Source organism: Octodon degus, unplaced genomic scaffold, assembly GCF_000260255.1.
Source record: "Octodon degus isolate 3935 unplaced genomic scaffold, OctDeg1.0 scaffold00002, whole genome shotgun sequence".
In the NCBI taxonomy this organism is placed as follows: Eukaryota; Metazoa; Chordata; class Mammalia; order Rodentia; family Octodontidae; genus Octodon; species Octodon degus.
In genome coordinates, this window is record NW_004524578.1 from 19,023,271 (window position 1) to 19,037,044 (window position 13,774).

The window sequence follows — 13,774 nt, forward strand, 5'->3', positions numbered from 1 at the left end:
GTGTGTGTGTGGCCAGCTCAGCCCACCAGGGGGCAGGGCTGGCTGGCATGTGGTGCTGGGGGATTGAACCGCGGTCCCTATGCTTTGCTAAGCTTGTTCTAAGTAGGTGCTTTAGACCACTGAGCCATCTCACCAGCCTAAGTTTTTGATTAGTTCTGTTTAACAAGTTCATCTTTCAGTCGGGCATGGTGGCATATTCCTGTAATCTCAGCACTCAGGAGGCTGAAGCAGGAGGATCGTTGCAAGTTCAACACCAGCCTGGGCTACAAAGTGAGCTCAAGGCCAGCCAGAACTACATAGCGAGACTATGTCTCAAAAAAGACAAAAAGAAAAAGAAGAAGAAAAAGTTAATCATTCAGTATCTAGACCTTAGCCTCCTCCCAAGACATGGTGCACTGGATGTGATGAGTTTACGGTTTGCGAAGTGGTGCCTAGAGCATTTGCCTGCAGTGCGTAAGCCTCTGGATTCCCAGCATAGAAAAAACATTGCTTGACTGCATATTATTACGTCTCTTTTTTTTTTTTCTGGCAGAACCGGGGGTTGAACTCAGGACCTTGTGCTTGCCAGGCAAGCGCTATATTCTCCTGAGCTGTCTCCCCGGCTCCTATGACGTCTCTTTTTTAGTAATAATTTTTCTTATCTTAGAATTTGTAATATTCTTTTTTCTTACAGGCAAAGAGATTCACGAAACATGGACAGTCACCCTAGAGCCCCTGGCCATGCATCAAAGGCGTTTTCAGAACCCAGTCAGAATTTTCCTAAAAGGCTCAGTGGCTCAGTGGTCTCTCCCGAAAAGTGGCACTTTGGGCACCGACAGTTGGATGCTACGAAGCCCAGAGGAGAACAGGTTGACTCAAGGGCTGTTATTTCAGCAGCTGGCAAGCAGTCTGATGGCAGAGGAGCTGCATCTGGTAGGTGTCCTCCACATGCTGTGTGATTCTTGTCTCAACACTCTGGTAACTTGAGTATGCTTATAAAATTGCAAGGAGTGCCACACATAGCAGCCCTGGGGAGTGGCTGGTGCTTTGGGGAACGAATGCTGTCTCCATTGCGGCATCATGATAAGGGTGTCATTAATGAAGAAACCATTTATCAAATTGCACCTACCTTGAACCCAATCCAAGTTAAGTTCTTGGATTTATACAGGAGAAAATGTGATCAACCAAATGATTAAAGTATGAAGTGATGGGTGATTTTTTTTTTCTTTTTAATTTTCAAATATTCCGCTAATATATTGATTACTTTTTTATGAGCATTTAAGAAAAAAACTGCTAGACTATGAAATTAGGTATATTAGCATCACAATAGTGAAGAACATAGAAATGTCTTCTGAAAAGAACAAAAGAATCATGCGTGTAAACAGATTTTGATTTTAAAGTGATGGTTATTTATAAACAGGTCTTCTCTTTCGTTACATTGCCTCTATAATCTCAGGCAGCACCTGTATTCTGGGCCCTGCTGTGGAACAGCCCAGAGAACGATGGAGTGCTGGTGCTGTTCTAAGAGCCAAGAGCTCTGGTAAGGAGAGCACTGGTGGGGGAGTCAGACAGTCTGCATTAGGTGTCAGCCCGGCTGCCCACAGGGTGTTCTGGAGAAACCCTGAAGTGGTAGTGTTGCCCTGTGTGTAAGTATATGGTCCTTGAAGTCAGCTGTGTCTAGCATCTCCCTAAACAACAGGTGCTCTTGCATAGGTTACTTCTTCCTCAGCCTCTTCAATCCTTTACCAAATGAGGACAATCTTTTTACCTCAGAGTAGCTGTGAGAATTCAGAGTACATCAGTGGTTAGTAAATATTCCTGGCAGTGTTAGATCCCTTAAATTGTAAATTTGTAACTTTACATTTATATGATTAGTAAATTCCTACCTCTAGTAGTAGTTATTCTTTTACTAAGCTGTGTTCTTTAAGCAGATATTTGACAATATTTCCAGCTAATCAGAACTTCTTTGTAGGTTGCCAGTGTGGACCTGGATGAAGGGTGGTCCCCTGTCACTGGAATCCTTTCCCCGCTCTCTGCCAGTGCTATGGTTCTTACTATGTTCCATGCCAAGGAGGCTGAATTCCAAGGACATTTTCTCCAAACGGTTGCAGCCAGAGGCCCCCAGGATGCAGCAACCCTTTTCTCAGATGTTGCAGATGATGTACTGAGTCAGATGCATCGTGTATTTGAAAATGCTGCTACTTCTGGTAAGCTTCTGAGCCAGGACTAAGAGTCTGGAGTGGTTTGCAATCTTTTTCAATATCAAAATTTTTATACTATGCAGTCAGAACCCCAGTGCATAAGATTAAAAAAGCAAGCTCAGTATTTCAGGCAGTTTAAAGCATTATTTTAGAAATCATGAAGCCCTTCTGAGGAGACTGAAAGGTCTGTGAAACCAGCTTGAAATCAAAGCCATTAGGTGAGTCCTGGCTTTTAATATAGTTAATGAAGACTGTATGGGAAACTATAGTGAATGTGTATATTTTGAAATTCGCTCTATTATTACTAATATGACACCTTAGTTCTAGGTAAACTTAAATATAATCAACTTGATATTTCTTCCATTCACTCATTTACTGAACGGATTTCCCTAGTGCCAGCCGCCTGTCAGGCATTCTTCTAAGTACTGAGAATACATCAGAGAGCAAAATGGACAAAGGCCTCTGTTCTCTTGGAGCTCACCATCTAACCAGGGCAGACAAGGCAATAAGCTAACTAAGGAAAATCCTGTCATTTAGTTGAAGGACAAATGTTATAACGAAACAGCAGGCAGGAAGAAATGGGGTTGTTAGGATGGTCAGAGAGGACCTGTACTATATGAACTGAAGGGCATGATGGGAGGAGTTACCCACACCAGCAGCAGCAGGTGCCAAAGTGTGTCTGGTGTTGGCCAACATGAAGGAAGCCTGTGGCTGCGGTGGGAGGATCCAAGAGTAGAGTGGTAGAAAGCAAGGGCAGAGAGCCAGCAGAAGACCACGTTGTATAGGGTACAGAACAATGAAAAGACTTGGGCTTTTACTGGGAGCAAGAGAGGAAGCCTTTGTTTGGAGCTTCCAGGGAAACATAATCTCTGACTTACATCTTACTAGCTTTGCTCTGAGCGTTGTGCTGAGAATGGGTCAGGAGAGGCAGGGAGGATAGCAAGGGACAGTCAGATACCTACTAATCTAGGCAGGAGGTGGAGGGAATGATGCAGATAACAGAAGTAGTTGGAGTTTTTGTCTGTATTTTGAAGGAAGAGCCAACAGAATCTGTTCTTGGATCACTTGGGTGGTATGAAATATGGGGATACTGAAAATGACTACAGAGTTTGGGCCTAAGCAGTTACCTTTCCTGACGGAAGGCATGGAGAGCCAGGTAACTGGGCTGGTGAGGGTTTGGGATTTGTTTAGGACCTAAGTCTGAGCTGGGCATCTGAATATAGTCTGCACTAGGAATCAGATAGGCATGTGTGGGACTCAGACCCACTCATGTGTGGGTTTGTCTGGGCTGGAGATAAGTCAGCTGATATTTGGACTCAAGAAATTGGTTAATATAACCAAAAAGCTAAGTGTAGATAGAACAAGTCCAAGGTCTGAACCCTGGAATTCCATGATGAAGCAGTCTAGGGATGAGGAGACACAAAGGGGACAGACATGAGGTAGAGGAAAGCCCTGCGTATGATGATCTGGAAGCCAGATGAGTAGAGGGCATGCTGGGTTGGGCTTTTCGCTTTCGTGGTGGGTCAAGGAGGATGAGTGCTGGGAGCTGACATTTGACTGAATGATTTGGAGGTCGCTGATGACCTTGATGCGGGTTCTTGTGAAACTAGGAAGGTGGAGAAGTGACTACTGAGCAGCTTCAAGAGAGAATGTGAGATAGGCAAAAAAAACCAGCCAGCGCGGACAGTGTTTGGGAGCTATTTTGCTGTGACGGAGATTAACGCCATGGACAGTGGCCAGGGCGAAGTGCAGTCAAGGTTTTAGCAATAGTAGTGTGCTTGCAGGCTGAGGTACTCAGGCAAAAACTGTTTAGGGAGAGGATTGTTGGTAAGACATCTTGGAGAAGGTACAAGTGGGAAGGTAATACTTTGGGGGGCTTCTGGAAGGCAAGTGGATGTGATATGGGTTTGTAGCGTTCTTAGCTCTGCCAGTGAGTGAGCTAGGAAGCAGTCACGGACTGACAGTGAAAGTTTAATGGAGTGTTGGTGCTTGAGGGGAGAGGAGTCAGATATGCGTGGGAGTGGAGACAGGAAGTGGGCGAGGTTGCCTCTGTGGTCACAAATGTAAAATGAGGTCCCTTATGAGCGAGTTTGTCTTCATTCAGCACTGTCACGTGCTGGGGACAGTTACAGAGCATGCTGTAACTGGAGTAGCCAGAATTGGGGTTTTGCAAAGTGAGGACAGTGCAGCTAGCATAGGCAGTGGGTTCCCAAGTGGGAACAGAAAGGGAGGAGTTACAGTGGAGGTGCACGGGGAAGTGAGCACAGCACAACCGAGAGAAGAGGTAGATCCGTGGGTTACAGGGGCTGAAGGATTGAGGGAGCGGTGTACTAACTGGGGTATTCATTTCTTCTGTGCTTATTCCCACAGACCTTACTGCCATTGCCTGAATGTGTTAATGTGACGTAGCAAGTGCAATTACAGGAATTCATGCTATAATGGGATGTGAGGTTTCTTAAAAAAAATTCTACAAATCCTTATTCTAAAAATAATAGCTTTGAGAAAACTGGTTGGGACAGATTTCTCAAAATCTTTGGTGGTAACAAAAACTAATAGCAATCCCAATGAGTAGTCTAATTCCATTAAAAGGACACATTAAATTCATAATAAGTCAACTCTGTAATATATATACTTTGTTCTTTAAAAAGATAATGTGATGGGAGGAGCAGAGAAGGAGTTGAGATTGTTGTAGTTTATGGACATGCCATGACAAAGATTGAGAACTACATAGTAAGCACATTCTAGAAAGAGCAAGTGGCCAGACAAGCAAGAAGAGTGTGGCAGGAAGGGTATGGTAGTTTGTTCCTCTGGCTTTTTAAAATTTAGCTGTTAGTCTCCTCCAGCTGCTGCTAGTAGGCATTAGTAAGTGTTAGCCCTTAGGAATAATCACACAAGGTAATACTCTGTTCAGATGACATTACTTTGTTTACTGATTGTGCGTTAGCTCTATTACAGAAAATGTGTACTGTTGAGCCCCGACATGGTGGTACATGCCTGTAATCCCAGCACAGGGGATGCTGAATACAGGAGGATCACTACGAATCTGAGCTACATAGTGAGACTCTGTACTGTATACATTTAAAAAAAAACAAACAAACGCTTTACCTTGTGCTTGTGCATTTTTCACAGTGTCAGCCTTTAGTCATAGATGGTGGGATAAATAAATGTTGTTACGCCAATTTTTAAGTCTCAAGGGAGGCAGTTGATCCAGAGAAGGAGCAGGGAGGGCTGGGGAGACAGCTCAGTTGCTTAAGCACCTGCCTGGCAAGCACAAGGTCCTGAGTTCAATCAGTACAAAAAAAAAAGCAGAGAAGGAGCAGGTCCCTGGAGCTCTGCTTGGTGCTAACCTGTCCTGTACTGCCCCTGCCCTGTGTTCACGCAGCTCCCCCTGTTCCAGAGTGGGCTCAGCAGGAGCTCGGCCGCACCACTCCCTGGAGCCCAGCTGTCCTGGAGAAGTGGTTTCCTTTCTCTAACGTCAGTGGTGTTAGTTCAGATCTGATGGAGTCATTTTGGTAAATAAACTTTTTTTCTTTCTCTGGATGTTAATTTTTGGAATCAACTCTCGGTTTTCTGCATGTGGGCTAAAACTTGTCAAATATAAATAAAACACTCCTGTGTATTATGGAAGTCAGAAACCATTCAGAATGAAACATCAATGAAATAGGAAGTAGCGAGTCTGTGTAGTACAGCTGAATTTTATAAAGAACAAAAGTTAAAAATCAGTTACTAAGAACCTAACATAGGAAGTAAAGAAGAGAGTTGAACTATATCCCTTCCCCAAATGAAGGAAAGCATAAAATGATCCAAACAGAAGTAAAACATAGAAACTGAAGACAGGGCTGGAGAGATGGCTCAGTGGTCTAAGGCACCTACTTAGAACAGGCTTGACAAAGCATCAGGGACCGCGGTTCAGTCCCCCAGCACCACATGCCAGCCAGCCCCACCCCCTGGTGGGCTGAGCTGGCCACACACACACACACCACACTCTCTCTCTCTCTCTCTCTCTCTCTCTCTCTCTCTCTCTCTCAAATAAATAAAAAAATAAATAAATAAAAATAAATAAAAAAAAAAGACTTGTTTAAAAAAAAAAAAAAGAAAGAAACTGAAGACAGCTCTTTGAAAAGCTAAACAAAATACATTGTAGTAAGATTGAACCATTAGAAAAAAAAGACAGTATTAAAAATGAAGAAGATAATGCTGTGCATGCTGGCGCACACCTGTAATCCTAACAGTCCAGAGGCTGAGGCAGGAGGATCATCACAAGATCAAGGCCAGCTTGAGCTACATAGTGAGTTCAAGGCTAACCTGAACTCACTATGTAGCAAGGCTTTGTCTTCAAAAAGTGGAAGAAAAGAAATTCAAACTTGTTATTGCTGAGTGTGATGGCATAGTCCCAGCTCTCCAGCGCCTGAAGCAGGAGGGTTGCCATGAGTTAAAGGCCAGCCTGAATTACATAGTGATACCGTGTCTCAAAAAACCAAACCAAAATAGGCAAACAAAACTCTACTGAGGGGCAAGGTTAAGAATATTTTTTTCCACTGAAGTAGCTAGTTATTACATTTTCCCCCCTTTTTGGGAAGTATTGAGAATTAAACCCAAGATATTTGCACTGAGCTACATCCCCAGCCCTTGTTTATTTTTTAGGTGTGAGAAAGGGTCTGACTAAGTTGTCCAGCCTGGGCTTGACCTTGCAGTTCTGCCTCAGCTCCCAGAGTACTCATGTAATGGTACAGGCGTGCGCCAGCATACTTGCCCGTTGGTTAAAGACAATCACTTTCACATTGAATTGCTTGGCACCTCTGTCAAAATCAGTTGATTGCTGTTGTGTGGGCCTATTTCTAGAGATAATAGAGCAGTGGGGATGAATCCATGTGTGCGGGCCACCGTGGGCAGGCAGAGCCCTCTGTTAGCGCACGAGCCAAGCCACCCCAGCAACTGCGCACCGGTAATAGTTGTTGATTCTAAGCTAAAGCCTCAGTATTGAAGGTCAGTTGCAGTGTTGGCACTTGGTGAGAAATAATGTTTTGCATTGCAGTTTGGCACTCAGTCTCTAAAAGGTTGGCATCACTGGAATATTCATGCCAGTTAGAAACTGTGTTAATACCACATTGTTGTGAATATTGCATTTTGAGCAATAGCATGTACTGTAACTTTATAGTAAGTCCTTTACATGAGGTAGAGTAAGTACTTTATTATTTTTTTCTTTTGCCTTTCAAATTTCAAATTGTTTGGATAAAGTGTTTTGGGTATTTTAGATCATTTATTTATTTATTTGGTACCAAGACTAAGGACCTGGCGCTTGCTAGTCAGGTGCTTGGACCACTGAGCTATATCCTCTGCCCTGGATCTCTCATATTTTTATATGAAATATAGAATTAGTTTGACCTTGAGTGTATTGAATCAGCTAGATTTGGGAAGGACTGTCCTCTTAACCAGTGTTGACTCTTGTGACCCATGAACATGATACACTCTCACATTTCTTTTAAGATCCTTTATAGTGTTTTGTGTTTTTTTTTTTTTTCAGTGTACAAACTGAGCCATATTATTTTTAAAAATTATCTCTTACATATTTTCATGAGTTATAAATAGTAATATATTTAAAAACAGTATGGTTATCTTCATAGAGAATCTGAATGATGGTAAATGATTAAAGGGATAAGAGAAATCAGTAGTATTGCTATATGTAGAAATCAATGTATGAAGTTAATAGTATGTCTATAGCAAACACTTTAATTATAAAGACGGGTATAATTTATATCAACAAATTAAGAGGGTTGGGGGTGTGCCTTGGAGGTAGAGCCCTTGTGGCATATACCAGACCAGGTCTGATTCCCATTCCCAGCACCACCAAAACTAAAGTATCTAGAAATAAGAATAAAGGATGAGGGGCAGAGATACAGCTCAACCGCACAGTACCTGCATGGGAAGCACAAGCTCCTGAGTTCGATTCCCAGTACCATAAATAAATAAATAAATAAATAAATAAATAAATGAATGAATGAATGAATGAATGAATGAATGTTGAAGACAGACAAGGAGGTTCCCTCTATGAGATAGGCATATTTGCTGCAGGGCTCTGTGTAGATAAGGCAGTACGCCATTGGTGCACCAGAAGATCAGTGAACAAATATAGAGTCCAGAATGTGAGCTGTCTGTGTATAGGAACTTAAAGAGTGACAACAATAGCATTACAAACAAAGAATAGGTCCAGTTCACTAAATGGTGATATGACAATTGGCTACCCATAAGAAAAAGATAGAAATTAGTTTTCTACCTCACAGAATGTATAATAAGTTCCTAATAAAGAATAAATTAGAAAAAGCAGAACTTTACTATTGCTGAAGAAAATAAAAAAACCCTGAGATTAAGGATTTCTTTTTTTTTTGAGACAGGGCCTCACTGTGTATCTCAGGCTGGCCTCAAACACACAGTGATCCTCCAGCCTCAGCCTCCCAAGTACTGGGATTATAGGCATGCACCACCATGTCCAGCAAGGATGGATTTCTTTTAAACTAAAATTCAAACCAAAAGAAAGGATTGATAGATTTTACTATATAATAAATTTTAAAATTTGAGTATTAAAGTATAAAGACAAGTTATAGAAGTTGGTAGTTGCAAACTATCTATGCAATAGAGGTTTAATGTCCAAATGAGTGCAGAAGTCCTCAAAATCCATAAGAGAAGCAATACAATTAAAAATTATACCAGGAATGCCAGCAAACAAATTACACAAGAGGAAACCTGACAGCAGTCATTTGAAGGCACTCCACTCTGGCAGACAGACATTTTAAAAGTCCTTTTTTTAAAAATGTATTTAGTACAGGATCTCACTACACAGATCGGACTCGTAGTGATCCTCCTGTTTTTGGCCTTCCAAGCAGTGGGATTACAGGCGCGCACCACCATGTCCAATCTCAATCACTGTCTCAGCATGCCCTGGGGGTGGGATTGGCACAGCACACTGGCGATTGAACCCCGGTGCCTGTGTCTACCTAAGCAGGCACTTTAATTCACTGAGCTATCTGGGCAGCCCTTAAAAAGTCCTACTTTGTACCTATTAAATTATCAGAAAATTGGCAAGTGCAAAGGCCTGAGTTCAGTCCCCGGTTCCAGAAAAAAAAAAGATTGTCAGAAATTAATAAATATGGGCTGGAGAGATGGCTCAGTGGTCTAAAGCACCTACTTAGAACAAGCTTAGCAAAGCATCAGGGACCGCGGTTCGATCCCCCAGCACCACATGCCAGCCAGCCCTGCCCCCTGGTGGGCTGAGCTGGCCACACACACACACCACACACACTCACTCTCTCTCTGTCTCTCTCTGTCTCTGTCTCTCTCGCTCTCAAATAAAAAAAAAAAAAAAATTAATAAATATGATAGAACCACCCAAGAAAATATGAAGGTTGGGTGGTGGAAGTATAAATACTTCTAATCACTTTCAAGGACAGTGTAGAAATTCTTAGTAAGCAGAAACCATAAACTTGTGCTAACCAGGGCTGGCGAGATGGCTCAGTGGTCTAAAGCACCTACCTAGAACAAGCTAAGCTAAAGCACAGAGACCGTGGTTCAATTCCCCAGCACCACATGCCAGCCAGCCCCGCCCCCTGGTGGGCTGAGCTGGCCACACACACACACACACACATAAATAAATAAAATTAAAAAACAAAACAAAACAAAACTTGTGCTAACCAAAAATTTACTTCTAGACTTTTATATTAAAGCATTCTTAGATGCACAAAAGCCTGTTTATCACCAGTCACTAATAGTGAAAAACATCGTTGAGAACCAATTAGCCATCGAAAGGAACATGGAAAAAAAAAAAAGGGACATGGATGATGATAGAATCGTATAGTAGACTATTATATATAGATTAGTAAAATTGATAAACTAGAGCTATTTATACATGCAAAACTAAAAATATGTTGAAAAGGGCCAGCAAGATAGCTCAGGGGACTAAGCGCCTACTTAGGCAAGTGCAGGGACTTGGGTTCAATCCCTGGCACCAAATGCTGCACCAGCCCTGTCCCCAGGCATGCTGAGCCAGTGACGGAGTCCAGGTGTGGTGGTGCATGCCTGTAATCCCAGCACTGGGGAGGCTGAAAAACAGGACATGTGTAGTGAGACCCTGTACCAAATACATAAGTTTAAAGAAAGAAAAATATGTTGACCACAAGCAATTGCAAAAGGTATATTTATGTAGAATTTACAACATAAAGTAGCAGTTTGTGCTAGTTTTGTTATGTAACTATGTCTAAGATACACATAAATCTAGGAATTCCCATGGGGAAAGAGGGGAAGCGTGAAGTAAGGCATTAGCTGTGCCTATTACATACACCTAGCTTCTTTGAAAAAGGATCTGAAGCAGCTATGAGAAACTGTTAAGTATTTAATTTGAGGGAGAGGTATGTATTTCTCTATTGATATTACTGTTATCTGTGCTTTTTCTAGTTGAAGGGATTGTGTTTTGAAAAGTAACAGCAGAATGAAAAACCAGCAAATGCTGTCTCTGTTAGAGGACCCACTGTACCCTGAGAATGGAGTCATTGCAGACCAGCCACACGCATGGAGCTGGTGTCCCTGCATATGTTCTGATTTGTGATCGCTAGTCAGCCAACAGCACTGTAACTTTCTCCCACTTTGAATCCGATGATCTTATGTAATAAGAAATATTGAAATGCAAATAATACATTTTTGAATGTTGTACCTTTTTATAATTTCCCTGGTGACTGATCTTTAGCTCACGTAGATAACCATTCAGTAACCTAACATCTCACCTATTCATCTTCCTCCTTTTCTCATCAATCCCACATTAGTTGTTTTTAATCAAAGGAATTAATTCAGCAGTGATTACAGTACTCGGTTTAGTGGACGACATCATTTTGTACTATTTGTTTTTTTTTTTTTTGGTGGAATCAGGGATTGAACTCAGGCCACTGCGCTTGCTGGGGAAGAGCTTATCCTACTGAGCCATCTCCCTGGCTCCTGTTTTATACTTTAAGGTATGAAAACTTGAGTTTTAAAAACTGTGGAAGCCCAGGTGTGAAATGGCTGTCATAATTACATGAGTACCATAGTTCTTGAAGAATCCTATTAATAAAGGTCAATGTTAGATAAACAGTTTTGTGAGCAAGGCACCTTTGACCCTTGAGTTTAGTCAAATCAAAAGTGAGAGAAGGAATGGCTGCTGTAATGTGTGCATAGTTTCTGTCTGTGTCTGGTAGCAGTGTCTGTCTGTGTTTTGCATTCAGATCTTGCTATTCACATAAGCATCATGTAGCCAGAGAATAACTTGGAATCATAGTACTGGTCTGGTGGTGTCCTTTTGGACATATCGACCACTGGCCAGCCTCCAAATTCCCACACAAATTCCAGGAAGAGATTAGCTGGGAGAGTTTGTTGTAAGATACCTAAAGTCACTAATTGTGTTATTAAAAATAAGACAAAAATGAGTAGAGGGCATTTTTTTTCTTCCTGAGAAAAACTGTTTTGAAGGCACCCTGTGGGAATAGCCATTGATTAGTTTTTAAGAGGACAATAGAATTTTTTTCCTGTTTTGTTCATTTTCAAAACATTTTGGAAAATTAGAATTTTGTTTTATTATAGACATCTTGACTTTGCAGGTTATTACAGGCTGCCTCAGCTGATAAGGAACAGTCTTCCAAAACTGAAAGTGAGTTAACATGTTGCCTATCCGAGCTCTACCAGAGAAAATCTCGGGAAGAATCTACGGTAGCTAACCAAGAAGATACCAGAAAGAGACGTAAGCACGTAGGATGGCTGTTTCTTAAGGCCTGCCGACTTTGGAGACTACATTTTAAAAGATTGACATTCCCTGAAATGAGATTAATATGTAACTAAATAAACAAGGGCAAATTCTTATATTTTTAGATTTGAAGATAATCACAGCCCATGATGATAAAAATAATCATCCACAGTCCTTCCTACTAAACTACCTTTACTTTTAGTAATAGAAATTTAACTACTATCTCATTTGCCATATAAATATTTGTTCATCCGCTCCTTTGCCTTTTATTCTGCCTCTTTGGTTAATGAAATTTACAAATTCTTGTGTCAAGCATTTAGATTGTTTTCTGTTCTCATGAATAATACCACAGTGTGTATTGTGCACGTTTGAGTGCTTTCCTTAGAAGTTTCTAGGACAGTTTACTGTGTTAAATAATATGAAAGCTGGTTCTTGATGCAGATTGCTGAATTGTCTTTTATAGTTTCACTAAATGTCAGTTATAAAGACTTTCTACTCTGGTTTGGACAGAAAAAGATTCAAGAGCTACATAATCCCAACCATTCTGAAGGGGCAGACTTCATTGTTTTTTCATGGCATCTGAATTAAAGTAGCACTTGATTCCGCAGAAGAGGAAGCTAGTTGACATTTCTTTCCTGCTGTCCCGTTGGCAGGAGGCATCCCTCGCACTCCAGTGAGGCAGAAGATGAATGCCATGTGTCGCTCCCTAAAGATGTTGAATGTTGCCAGGCTGAATGTAAAGGCTCAGAAGTCACAGCCAGGTGGCAGCCCAGATGCGCCTGGGGAGAAAGCGATCCAAAAGACAGTCAGTGGAAGAACAGCAGATAAGCTGGAAGACAGGGGAAGATCATTAAGAAGTTCTAAACCAAAAGGTATTCCTCCATTCTCTAGCATTTCAGTTTGTTGGTTTGTTTATTTAAAACTCTGTTGGAACACATTTGCCTTCCATCTCCTTCCGCTTCTCCCCTTCCTTCTCTCAACATCTCTTTTTCCCTTTCCCTTTTGTGAAAGTCAATCTCCCTATTTCCTATTGCCTTCCATTTTGTTCTTTGATTGACTTACAGTATGGTGGGTTTCTCATATAAGATAATACAATATTTAGGCTTGTGTGTCTAATTTATTTCACTATTTTGGATTTAAAGTACATTTCATTTTCCCACAAATGACTCAAATTTATCCTTTAAATCAGAATGGTTCTCCATTCTATGTGAGTGCCGCTTTTCTTTATCCATTCATCTGTTGAAGGCTGCTTCAGGATTTAGCCATTATGAATTGTGCTTCTGTAAACATGAGTGTGTATCACGATAGTATGATAACTTTTATTTATTCAGGAAGATAATAGTACATGGTGAGGGGCTGGTGAGATGGCTCAGTGGTCTAAAGCACCTACTTAGAACAAGCTTAGCAAAGCACAGGGACCGCGGTTCAATCCCCCAGCACCACATACCAGCCAGCCCTGCCCCCTGGTGGGCTGAGCTGGCCACACACACACACACACTCACATAAATAAATAAAAATTAAAAAAAAAATAGTACATGGTGAAAGATAGTGGGGCTAGCTTCACTCTTTTACATGTGGGGGGGGTGCGGGGAAGATGGCTCAGTGGAATAAGCGCTTCCCTAGCAAGCGCAAGGACCTGAGTTCAATCCCCGGTTCCACCAAAAAAAAAAAAAAAAACATACATGTGGGGGCCGGCAAGATAGCTTAACAGACTAAGGCCTCCTTATGCAAGTTCAGGGACTGGGTTTGATCTTGGGCACCACATGCTATACACCCCCTGGACACACTGAGACTGGACATGGTGGTGCACACCTATAATCTCAGCACTAGAGAG

The 13,774-nt window shown here is 41.7% G+C and overlaps 1 protein-coding gene and 1 non-coding gene across 2 annotated transcripts in view; both read left to right on the plus strand.

Annotated features, from left to right (window-relative positions):
* Nucleotides 1-13,774, plus strand: part of Ticrr (TOPBP1 interacting checkpoint and replication regulator) — a 48,902-nt gene that overhangs the window by 9,619 nt on the left and 25,509 nt on the right. Inside the window, 5 exon segments of the mRNA XM_004623293.2 lie at nt 674-912; nt 1,952-2,186; nt 5,563-5,692; nt 11,798-11,937; nt 12,594-12,812. Coding sequence (XP_004623350.1) covers nt 674-912; nt 1,952-2,186; nt 5,563-5,692; nt 11,798-11,937; nt 12,594-12,812 — 963 coding nt within the window.
* LOC111816295 lies at nt 11,361-11,544 on the plus strand. The gene has a single exon (XR_002820726.1). It is a non-coding gene; the product is annotated as a small nucleolar RNA SNORA23 (small nucleolar RNA).